General features: G+C 45.3%; 1 protein-coding gene across 1 annotated transcript in view; it reads left to right on the forward strand.

The window, feature by feature from the left end:
* The first annotated feature begins 2564 nt into the window (after positions 1-2564).
* Positions 2565-12497, forward strand: part of PEPD (peptidase D) — a 123515-nt gene continuing 113582 nt past the window's right edge. The window contains exons 1-2 of the mRNA XM_083625248.1: positions 2565-2631; positions 11449-11632. Coding sequence (XP_083481374.1) covers positions 2588-2631; positions 11449-11632 — 228 coding nt within the window. The 5' untranslated portion in view covers positions 2565-2587. The remainder of the gene's footprint in view (positions 2632-11448; positions 11633-12497) is intronic.

Genomic DNA, 12497 nt, shown 5'->3' on the forward strand with positions numbered 1-12497 from the left:
AGGAACAGTCCCGGATTTACAGAAGCAGTCCCGTTTCTGATTTGATCCCAGAATATCCCGCTTTTCCTTAGGATGTCCCTATTTTCATTGGAGAGATGTTGGAGGGTATGGAGTTATGTGAGCCCCGAGCCAAGTAGATAAGTAACCATACAACCTTTAGAAGACATCTGAAGGGAGCCCTGTATAGGGAAGGTTTTTTTAATGCTTAATGTTTTTTTATGTTTTTATATATGTTGGAAGCAGTCCAGATCTGGAATGGGATACAGTGTGTGTGCAGGTAGTAATACTCTCCACCAACAAGCTGTTTTCCTCTGAACTCCCCTCGCCTACACAAGCTGCAATTTGTCCTAATTGGAAAAACATGCAGGTCTCTCCAGATAATAACCGCTACTGAGTGTGTTTGAGTTGCAGTTATTCTTAGACAAATAACCAGATGTTGCAAGGGTGTAAACATTCGACTGAATTATTTTTACTTCTCTTTTGATCTAAAAAGCAGGAACTGTGCGGGATCAATTTGCTCCTCATACCAGAACATGCTCAAACTGCCCTTGTTCACTATGACAGTGCTGATTTTCTGATACTTGTCTCTAGTACCAAAACACTGTCCTGAATCACCCCCAGTTGCCTTTTTGGGGAAGAAGTTGGGTGGGCGAGGGAGATGCTTTTTAAATAATTTCCTCCACACAGGCACCTGACCAACTCCTGTGCCTCAAGATCTGCCTAGGGGCCAAATGCGGATTTCCATTTTTCTCTCTCCAGCCCATGGGGCTCTCACTAGGCTACACATCCTCTTCAGCACCAGGACACACCTGTCACCAACTCTACTTTGCACTTTCTTGTTTTTTTCCTGGCAGAGAAGAGGATAGATAGGAGTGTGTGAGTGTAGACACTAGCCTACTGTACTAAGGTAGAATTTGCATTTGTTGTTCCATCCTATTTTGTTTCTGTCCCTTCTTGCCACTGGTATGTGGCCTTCAGAAGGTTACCTAGAAGGGAATATGGCCCTTGGGCCAAAGAGTTCACCACCCCTGCTCTGCGCTGAGTGGCAGAGCCTCTCAACTAACACTTCTAGTGATGATGCACCCTGTGTCTATGGAAATATCTCTGCTGCTCTTGTAATATTCTGTAGTGATTCCCATTGAAATGAGACTCACCCTAGTTCAGGGAATAGCAAGCAATTGCAAGTTTTACAGGGACAGGAATAATTTGCTTCAGTAAGAGTTTAAGGAACTGCCTTTACAGTGCATCAAGCCGTTGGTTCATTTAGCTAAATACTATGCTGACTGACAATGGCCCTCCAAAATTTCAGGCAGCATTTCCCACGAGTCTTACCTGGAGATGCTGGGGATTGAACCTGGACCTTTCTTGCCTGCAAAACAAATGTGACATTTTGTTTGTGTTGTGCAACTGTATATATTTACAGATTGAAGAGAATGCAGCATATATATCTTGACAAAGTGACCTCCAGCCCAGCAAACCTTTTTTGGTGTTATTTTTTTAAAACAACAACAACATACATTTATTTATTTATTTTTTAAGAATACAGCTGCAAAAAGTCAATAGGATGTACAGTGGTACCTTGGGTTATATACGCTTCAGGTTACATACGCTTCAAGTTACAGACTCCACTAACCCAGAAATAGTGCTTCAGGTTAAGAACTCTGCTTCAGGATGAGAACAGAAATCATACTCCAGCGGCGCGGCAGCAGCAGGAGGCCCCATTGGCTAAAGTGGTGCTTCAGGTTAAGAACAGTTTCAGGTTAAGTACGGACCTCCGGAACGAATTAAGTACTTAACCTGAGGTACCACTGTACAGATAAACAAAAGAAAACTGAGAAAACTGTAACCATGACTGTGACTGAGTGAAGTACATACGTTGTTTACATTATCTTCTTCATCTTCAATATTAAGAAATAATTATGGTGCAATGGCAGGTGACAATTTATATCAGAAAGAAATCTGCTGTGGGGTTACCTCACTCATTCTCAAAGCGGCTGACAACACAGAAAGCAGGGATGCATCTCAAAATCAACCATCACAACAACAATTTTTTAATTAACATAACAAAACAGCACCATAATAGCAAATGTAACAACATATAAAAACCACAAAATTTCAGCACTATAACATCACACCTCCTGGCCATTGCAAAAATGACAACAAAGCGTGACAGTTCCCCTTTGGTTGAGCAGGAGACTCTTAATCTCAGGGTCGTGGGTTTGAGCCCCACGTTGGGCAAAAGATTCCTGCATTGCAGGGGGTTGGACTAGATGACCCTCGTGGTCCCTTCTAGCTCTACAGTTCTATGAGCTAGAAACACCCCACCCATCATCATATTTGGTACTGAGAACAGGTTGTGGGTAGGCTAAAAGCCCTGGCAAGCAGTGGCACCTGGGCCGTTTCTCTCCTCCCCAGAGAAGAGCCAGCCAACTTGCTCCAGAGGGGCTAGAAACATAAAGAGAACGCAGCGCCCCCTCCCCGCTGGCCAAAGAGTTCCTCGTCGCCAGGAGCAACCAAACCCCACCCTTTGCCCCGCCCCTTCCTGGTTTCCCTTTTTTTAGTGGCTGACAAGGGCAGTGGCGGTCACATGACAGACCGAGTCCGACGAAGCAACATGGCTGCGTCCGAGGGGTAAGAAAGGCGCTGCTTCTGCTGCTGTTGCTTGGCAGGCTGCGGAGCAAAGCAGGCAGGCAGCACCGACGGCTGGCCGGAGGCAAGAGGGTGGCTGGCTGGCTTGCAAGATTCCTTGCAGGAGCTGGAGGGAGGAATAAGCAGCACTCTCTTTGCCTCTTGCGGGGCATTCCTTCTTTGAAATGCTGCTGCGAAGCGTGAACACGTGTTCCAGATTCCCTCCGGTTTACGCCCCCTCTGCGACCTCTCCTACGAGTTAGTGGGAATGGGGTGTCTCCTGACGTGCACGTCGCCCGTGGCTGCGGGTGCACGGGCAGCCAATGCCACGGCTCCCCCTGGCTTTCTCTATTCTCCTCGCCCTATCTCTCTATTCATATAGGCAGCAAGCGTGGCTGAGTGAGCTTTAGGCAGTGTATATGCCATACGTTTAAATCACACAGACCCAGAACCTTGGGAAATGTAATTTGACCCTTGGAGAGTTGCAGTTTCTGCCACCCTTAACTACAGTTCCCAGGAATCCTGGGTTGTGATAGAATGCGCTTTAAATGTGTGCTTGCAGCTGTAGGCTCTTCTGTGAAAACCTCTGTGAAGTTTATAGTATTTTATTAAATGCTCTTGTTCTATTCCCTTTTCCATCTGTTTATAACCCTACTATGGGCAGCTTTGTACTGACCTTTCATTGCTTTCACTTCAGAAGTTAGTATGGATAATGCACAGGAATGTCAAAAGGGGTGGAGGGGAGCCAAAGGTCAGTGCTGCTTTGTGTGCAAAAGGTCCCAGGGTCAATGCCCTGCATCTCCAGGTGTGGTTGGGAAAGATCCCTGCCTGAAGTCTTGGAGAGCTGTTGCTAGTTCCTTATGAGGATATGTGGGTGTCCTTATTTTGATGTTAACAGTTTGAACTGGACTTTAGTACTTCCTTTCAGATTCAGTATTTGTATCAAGGGGCATAATCTGCAGTTGTCTTTATTTCTTGGGGAGACGTTGGGTGTGGCTTTTCCAAGTATTTGTGTGTGTGAGAGTTCTTTTTTGTTTTAACCACCACTCCCAGGCCTAAAAATATGATGTGTGGCTATCCCAAACAGTAAATGTTGCTAAATGTGTTTGAGTTCCAGCTATTCTGTACAAGCAACAAGATCTCTAGGTTAAATTCAGTGGCAGAAATTTGTATGCAGAAAATACCATGTTCAGTCCCTAGCATCTCCACGTAGGGCTGAGAGAGATTTTGTCTGAAATCCTGGAGCTCCATAACCGGCCAGTGTACACAGTACAGAGCTAAATGGACTAATGGTCTGACTCTGAATAAAGGATCTTCCTATGCTCTTGTTCTAGGGCAGTTTTTTTTAAGGGACTCTCAGCCGGAATTGATTTGGGTGATTAAGAAAGTCCAGAGAATATTGTAACAAAGAAAAACTCACATAGTGATCCATGGGATGAGAACTGGTCTCCACGTGTGAGGTGCAGTGTGTTCCATATAGCTGTGGAATAGGGATGCATTTTAAAATTAAGGGATCTGCCTGGCCATGGTTTCTTCCAGGCTTGTCTTTGGCCAAGTTTGGCACACCCCTTGCCCTTTCTGCTGTACTTTCCCTGAATCCTGCTGACCTGGTGCACATCTGCAAGATTCCTCCTGACCCATCGATTAAAGCAGGGGTGGACTCACAACTCCAGTCAGCCCCAGAGTCCAAGAACATATGTAGGTACACAGGCTAGCCACCCCTGCCTTGAAGGAAGATATTGGTGACCCAATGCAGCACCTCTTGATTCTAGGATTGGCTCTCTTGTGTTTGCTTGATGCACACACATCCCAGTGTATCAACACAACTAACAATGTCCTTCTAGGCTCAGATGGAACAGCTTTCCCCAATGTGGTGCCCTCCATGTTTCAGATTGCAACTCCCATCAGCAGCCAGCATGTCTGTGCTAGTTGGGCCTGATAGGAATTACAGTCCAAAATATCTGGAGGGCATCAGGTTGGGGAAGGCTGAGGGAGAGTAAGGCATATGCAGGCATATCTCTTGGGCTGTGAGTGATTTTTGAATTGCAGCAACAGTGTTTCTGTGTAAACAATTGCTTTCTGCTTCCATTTCATTTTCCCCATTTAATAAAAAAAATGGTTGCTTTCCTACCCCAAACATTTTTTCAAAGCAACTGTTAGACTCTCAAAATCCTATTAAAAATCAGTCGTGCTTCCTTTGTGCTTCATCGCGGGTGCCACAGATCTATTCATTACTGCTGTAATGTTAAACCTCATACTGTAAAAAATGACCTTGTCAGTCTTAAGGCTTTTGATTAAGGGAATCTGAGTTTTGTCCATACAAAACTAGGATTCTTGATGAAGACGATCAAAGTCCTGACCTTGTTATTTTTCAGTAGGTTTGCAAAGCATGTCACTAGAAGAGCGCATTAAGCTCACATTGTGGGATTTGCGAAGTGTTTTGCAAAGAGACTTGAGAGAGCTGAATAGATTTCTGGTAGAAGAGCATGCTGCCTCCTACTGTGCCCCACAGATCTTGGGATGTGAAGCTTGGAGGAAACTGTAACTACGTTTAATATGCTCATCCATTCATTGTGTAGTATTCCTTTTCTCCATTGCAATTGCAGTGGCATGAAAAGAGGGACTTGCTTTGGTGTGATCAGGACTTTGTTAAAGTTTAGGCATTCCTCTTGGCATTAATACAGCGCCTCCTGAATTGATCAAAGTACTGCACATAATGATCTTAACCCATCAGAGAGGTCAGAATCTTCCTGTTGAGGATGTGGGTGGGAAAAAGGTCAAGGAGTGAGACTGCATACAGCTTTGTGTGTGTTTATTTATTTCCTAAAATTTATGCACTGCTTGATTGTAGAAACAACCGCAAAGTGGTTTACAAAAAAATCTACAAACTACCTAGTTCCTGTTTCCCATGTACCATGAAATCTGTGTTTTTTTACCCAAGGATGGAGCACCCCCCCCCCAAAAAAAAGAGGAAAGGGGATTTTTCTCTAGGTGTTAGAAACATAGTTTATTGAAGGCCCAACATATTTCAGAAAATTCGCAATTCAGTGATACATTTTAAGGAATCCCAGTCCCAAAACAAATGAAAGTAACCATGTGGGTGGTCAATGCCAAGCAAATAGACCTAGTAACATAGGGTTTGGGCACCAGCGTTTAGATCTACTTGGCAGACCAATGAGGCACTTCCACCCCAATTTTTCACTCCCGACCCTTAGAAATAGGCTTGCCAACTTTTCCTAATGCCCTTGTTCCTGTGACTTTCTCAGCGGACCAACACAGAGAAAATAAGGAGAGGAATATTTTCTTGCCTCCCTATTTTTCATAGGCTTAGCCTACACAAAGCTTAAGATCATGCTGGTCTTAAAGGCGAAAGGTCAGGGCTAGGGTTTTTTGTGTGTGAAGTTGCTTATTTGCTTCAGGCAGTTGCTGTATCTTTCCGCTGCTGTTTGTTCCCAAGGAGGGGCGGCTGAAATCCTCTTCAAAGCAGAGCCCTCTTCTTCTATCCCTTTACATTTTTATCTTGCCTTTCCTCTGAAATATTCACAGCTGCAGTTGTAAATTGGGGTGAGGGTAGGGGGACGTGAGCCCCTTTTGATGTTGCTGGACTCCTGCTCCCAGCACACCTGGCAGCCAGCATGCCCAGTGGTCCAGGAGGCTGATGGGAGCTGTAGTTTATCATTGCTTTCTGTTTCCAACTTGTGCTGCCTTTGGTAGATAACAGAGTTCACTTTCCAAGGACTAGGTCAGGTGTTGTTGTTTCTCTTGCATTGCTAATGCAAAGGCCAGACATTATTTTTTAAAAACCCTTCCTTTTATAAGCTGGCTCACCCGTTTGGGGATGAGGGAGAATGGCCCAATCAGACTCTTAAATTCAACACAATATTTGAGAGAAATGATGTGAGAGGCCAGCCCCAATGGATTTGCTTGTCTTTCTGCTATTGTGTAGCGAAGCCTTGTTCTTGGGGAAGGTTGAATAAAATTTGCCTTCTATTTTGGTGATTTAAAATCTGTTACGTCGGTGAACTTTCCCATGTTGCAGTTCATGTATTTCCTGAGCAAGAATGCATGCTAACCGGTTGCTCTAAACATAACAAAAATGTAATTATGCTGAATCTCTAAACAAGTTAGGAACACCATCTGAAGCCTGTGGTCATGCAGCCTGCTCCAGAATTATATCTGCTTGGAGACCAGAGGCAGATATATTTATGGTCCTTTCTCGACACTGGCCAAGGTACTAAATAGAATTACTTCCTTGGAGAGTCACTGATGGAAGAGCTGCCACTTCCAAAGCCCTTCTGGGCTCACACTGGCCAGGGCAGATGGTGGGGAGGTGGCTTTTTACATTCTCTGCCAACCCCTTTTCTTCTCTGGTTCGACTACCTTATCATTGGGAGGGAGGCATATCCAACTCCATGGTTGGCATAACCCACCACTCCAGCAAGGTTTGCTTGCTTAAATGCAAGCCCTGTGTATGCTTCTTTCTGCATTGCCAGGGGTTGAATTAGATGACCCTTTGAGTTCCTTCCAACTCTACAATTCTCTGATTTGAAAGTAATCCCCGGCAAAGGTACTGGAGGACTTCAGTGTAAAACATGCACAGAGGGCTGAGCCCTTTCTAGGAGCAAGGTGCTCATGATTACAGGACAATTTATTTAAAAGGCAACAGTGTTTACCTTGGAGTGGCAAGCACCTAAGAGGTAAAAAGTCTATGCCTTTTTAGATGGCAGTGAGAGCTATTTTTTGCTTTCAAACTGCAGAGTTCTGGGAGTGGGGAGGGTGTGAGAAAATAAAAGATTGCTCAGCTGGGCTCAGTGGGTTTCTGTGGTGAACCACAGGGTGGCAATTCCTAGGCAGACTTGCTAATCCTTGAACAAATATAAGTTGATTCCATTTGATAAGTTCCTGGGCTTCTTAGGGCAACAAAACTCTGGTATCTTTGCTGCAGTGGGTAGACAGGCCCAACCATGATCCTTGGTCTAGTAGCAAGCAACAATAAGCATATATATGACTTACCATATTTTTCCATGTACTTGATTCGTTCTGTAGGTCCGTTCTTAACCTAAAACTGTTCTTAACCTGAAGCACCACACTTAGCTAATGGGCCTCCTGGTGCCGCTGCGCTGCCGGAGCACGATTTCTGTTCTTATCCTGAAGCAAAGTTCTTAACCCAAGGTACTATTTCTGGGTTAGCGGAGTCTGTAACCTGAAGCGTATGTAACCTGAAGCATATGTAACCCAAGGTACCACTGTATAACACGCCCCCGTGTATAACACAACCCTTACTTTTTGGGATACAAAACTGAGGAAATGGAGGGAAATTACTGCGTGTTGTTCAGCTTTTTTTGGGGGGGGGTTGCCCAGACTTGTTGAGCTTTTGGGGGTGTATCCACAAAGCCACCAATTGTGAGCCCGCTCGCCACCAGCAGCCGACAATCACACGCCCTATTGCCGTAGCAGCCAATCGCCAGGAGACATTGTTGCAGTCACCAATCACCCGCCCAAATGCCGATGACAATCTCCTGCTCACAGCAGCCACCAGTCGCCCGTCCCATCAAATTTTTAGCACTTTCTTTTAATTAAAAAGCCTCTTCTTGTACACGGAAGAATATGGTAACTGTGGCATTTATCATGTTTTATCATGATTAACTTCAAAAGTCATAGATTCCCCCCATTGCTGCTCCTGTAAATAGAAATGTAGCCTTTAACTCAGAGGTCAGCAACCTTTTTCAGCCGTGGGCCGATCCACCATCCCTCAGAGCATGTGGTTGGCCAGACTATATTTTGAATAAGAAAATGAATGAATTCCTATGCCCCATGAATAACCCAGAGATGCATTTTAAATAAAAACACACATTCTACTCATGTAAAAACACACTGATTCCCGGACCATCCGAATTGAGAAGGCAATTTGCCAAGATCCGGCCCACGGGCCTTAGGTTGCCTACCCCTGGTTTAACTCCATTGCCCAGATCAGAGGGAATACTCTGTCTCCAAAACCCCATGTCCTGTTCAAGTGGGATAAGAACTGATAAGAGAATTGTGGTTTAAGAGCTCCATGCAAAGTTGGAGCAGCAATCTTGGTTAGAGAAAGCCTTTAACCCACAGTTTCCTGGGTTGGATGTCATGGGAAATCTTGGTTTAACAAATCAGGATGCCTCTTTTCAAGCTGAAGGTGAGGAGGAAGGAAAATAAGTTAGCAACGTTTGAGCTCTTCCTTTTCCCTACTCCAACAAGCCATAGTTTATTGGAGCAGTAGTAGTGTTATGTCTGAATTGGGTCAAATGTGCCTTGTAACTTCTTTAAAATTCTGTAAGCCACAAGTGGTTCCCCTTCCCCCAACATGCTTGAACTCTGACAAGGTTGACTTTTATTATAAAGAGAAATGTAGAATTGTAGAGTTCGTGTGGAATCCCTCAAGGGTCATTAATCCAACCCCTCTGCAATGCAGAAATCACAGCTAAAGAATTCCCAACAGATTCTGAAGCTGCTACTCCTGCATTATAGGGGTTGGACTAGATGATCCTCTGTGTCCCTCCCAACTCTACAGATGTACTATATATAAATAGTAGAGTTTGTCTACCCTGCTACTTAGTGGCTTATATGCAACCAGTCCTGGCAAGACGGTCACTGTCTGGCTCTCCCAGGGATTCTACAGGGGCGACTCTTGCCAGATGACATTTCATTGCTCAACCATGCTTGCCTTAACAAGTCATAAATAGATGTGGTTGCCACCTAATCATGGGAAGGGCAGGAAGGTGATAGAACAGGATCTTTGCTTTCTTAGATGAATTCTTGAGAATTTGCCTTAGGTTTGGGATGGGCAGCTGGAACGGAATCTGTCTACCCCTCCTCTCCCTCCACGGCCCCTTGATCTTGAGAACTTCTTCTGCAACCACAGTCGCTTCTATGTTCACATGAGCAAAAACCCTTCCCAGTGTGGATGGCGAGAGGTGTTGGCGATGCACTTCCCTGGTTATGTAATACAGCCATTCACTCCGCAGAAGCTGAGGCAGGGTGGGAAGGTGGCAATGTGTGGACCTTGCTTGCTTGGAGGATAGGCTTTGCAAGGGCTTTTCTTGCTGTCCACACCAGGGAGGAAAGAGATGCCACAGAGTCCTTTGGCTTGAATCTCAGGACAAGTAAGAACCAACGTTGCTGGCCTTTTAGCAAAAATAAGCTGCCAACCAGGGCTTTAGAACAGGGCAGGGGCTAACCTTCTTACAGTCTGAGGGCCAAATTAGGAGTCAGCCACCCTTCCGAGGGCCACACACTAACAGTGGGTGTGGTGAACACACTTACGTGCATGTGTGTATACAGGTGTTTACATTCGCCACAGTCACTCAACACACATGCAGACACAGCACTCTCTGTCTGTGCCTCAGTCGCACACAGAGCTCTCCCTCACGCGCACACCATTTTTGCGCACTGAAGAAGTTTGACCTTTGGCTTTCCCGAATTGTCTCCAGGTGTTACAGATTAAAAGTTCCTTTATGCTGCGTTGGCTGCAGGAATTGTGCATTTTGGACTTTTGATGCTGAAACCGCGCTGAAGTTTGCTCTTTGCCAGCTACGAAGCAAAGGTTACCTTCTTTTGCACGTTTTCCGTTTTCTGAGAAAGCCATATAATAATTAATACATGAGGGAACATTTCACTGAGCACGCTCAGGTTAATGCAGGTTGATAGAAAATATATATCTACATCTTAGCAACAGCTGAGCATAGTAACAGCTTGTGGCTGAAGGCATAACCACTATGTTTGTTCCTTATTTTCTACTCTTGAGTTGCTGGAGGGGCCCATTCCATGTAGCTCAGCTAAACTAAGTTGAACCTGAGAATGTGAGATGTTTGTTGGCTGGTGCTAAAGTTGATCATTACTGATCTGTCGGTGGAAGTAGGACTGTGTGGGCAATTGGAAGTTTGGCTTCATGGATCCATCCTTTACTCGTCTACCAAGTGGGCGTAATGCTTATTCTCCAGAGGCCTGCTCCAGGCGTGCACACAGCCAACAGCTAGCAAAAGCAGAATGCATTATGCAGAAATGAATGTGCAAACTTGATTTTTGCCTCTGGGAAGACAATGGAACAAAAGCACAGAAATAAGGTTCCAGATGTCAAGGGCAGCATCTGTGTAGCACAATCCGCCCGTCAATAAGTGAAGAGGCGATGAGATGGAATGGAATTGGAAGTGGAAGTGCTGCTCAAGTCAGATGTAGTACGTAGAATCATAGAATTGTAGAGTTGGAAGAGACCCAAGGAGTCCTCTAGTCCAGCCCCCTGCCATGCAGGAATGTGTGTGTCACCTTCTGATGTGAGTCCCTTTGAGATGCTTACAGGCCACTTAGTTAATCTAACGTATTGTTTTAAATAGAGCCACTGGTGGCAATTCAAGCCCAGGGTGAGATTTTGCCATCTGGGTATAAGGCCAACTTGGGAATTGGAATGACTGTGGTCGGAACTGGGCAGGGCACATGCATTCCTGTTGACTTTCTTGGTGGCTTCCAGTGCCGTGGTATCTTTCTGGAGTGACTGGCCAGTGTGGGGCTTGGACACCCTGTTTTGCCATGGACTGTTCTATCTGGTTGGTTGATCGCTGAAGGTGGTGCAAGATGGGTGGAGAGCCTACTGGGTCCTGTTAAGGTTTCATCTCCTTCGCTGTGCTGCTTAACATTTGCTGGGGGAGGTCATCAAGGGTTTTGGGATTGGGTGCCATCCGACTGCTGATGACTCCCGACTGGAATTGTAGTCCAAAACACCTGGAAGGCCCCAGGTTAGGGGGAGGGCTGCTCTTGTTGCAGAAGCTAATGTTTCCTTCCTCTTTCCAGGCCGTCTTTTTGGCTGGGGAACGAAACCTTGAAGGTTCCAGCAGCGCTCTTTGCCCTGAACAGAACTCGCTTGTGCGAGCGGCTGAGATCAAACAAGGATGTGCCAAAGAAATCCATTGTCCTCCTGCAAGGCGGGGAGCAGACCAACAGATACTGCACTGACACAGGCGTTGTGTTTCGGCAGGTAAGATTTAGCATGAGCAAACAACAGACTTATCTCTTTTAGCTCAGATCTCAGCCCCTTTTATTAGTTGCTGGCTACTGTCCACCAGTGGAAAAACACACACATCACATGCCTATAAGTTGTTCTTGTTGTTTAAATTTATTTATTTATATCTCACCTTTTCCCCAGTCTGGGACTCAAGCTGGCTTACCCAAATAAAATAGAAAAAGCTAAAAACCTAGGAAGGGCAATCATGAAAATGTAATTAGACTTGAATAGAATTAAAATAAAATTTTAAAAATCCAGTAAAAACACAGGCAACAATAATAAGAACATCATATCGCCAGGCCTTTCTTCAAAAACAGTCAGTTCCCAAAGACTCTGCCTCAGGTCCTGCTTATGGGTTCCCCATAGGGGCATCTGGGTGGCCACCTTAAGTGAGAACAGGATGCTAAACTATATGGGCCATTGGCCTGATCCAGCAGGCTCTCCTTATGTTCTTACGTTCTTGATCGTTATCTTTCCTGAAACACTGGTGTGCTTGGAGTCAGCTAGTGGGCTTCTGATTTCCTTTCTCCCTCCACCCTTTTGAACTTTTCATTGGTTAATACAGCAAATGCTTGATCAGCCCAGGCCTTCTTCTGCAGTGTTTACCACGAATTATTTCACATGGCTCTTGCTGTCCTGCATCAGTTAATTCAATGCATCAGAAACACTGTCCCATGTGGGCTGGCTCATGGTGGGCTCTTTCCCCTCTGCCTCACTGATTCCCTTTCCAGGAGCTGTTGACCACCCAGCTTGGGTATATCCATGTCTCTGGGAGTCCTTGAGATATCACCACCCTCCCCCTAGGGACTTGCTCTATAGCTGCTTCCTGTCTGTGTCT

Source organism: Podarcis filfolensis (genome assembly GCF_964270895.1).
Source record: "Podarcis filfolensis genome assembly, chromosome: 8".
Taxonomy (NCBI): Eukaryota; Metazoa; Chordata; class Lepidosauria; order Squamata; family Lacertidae; genus Podarcis; species Podarcis filfolensis.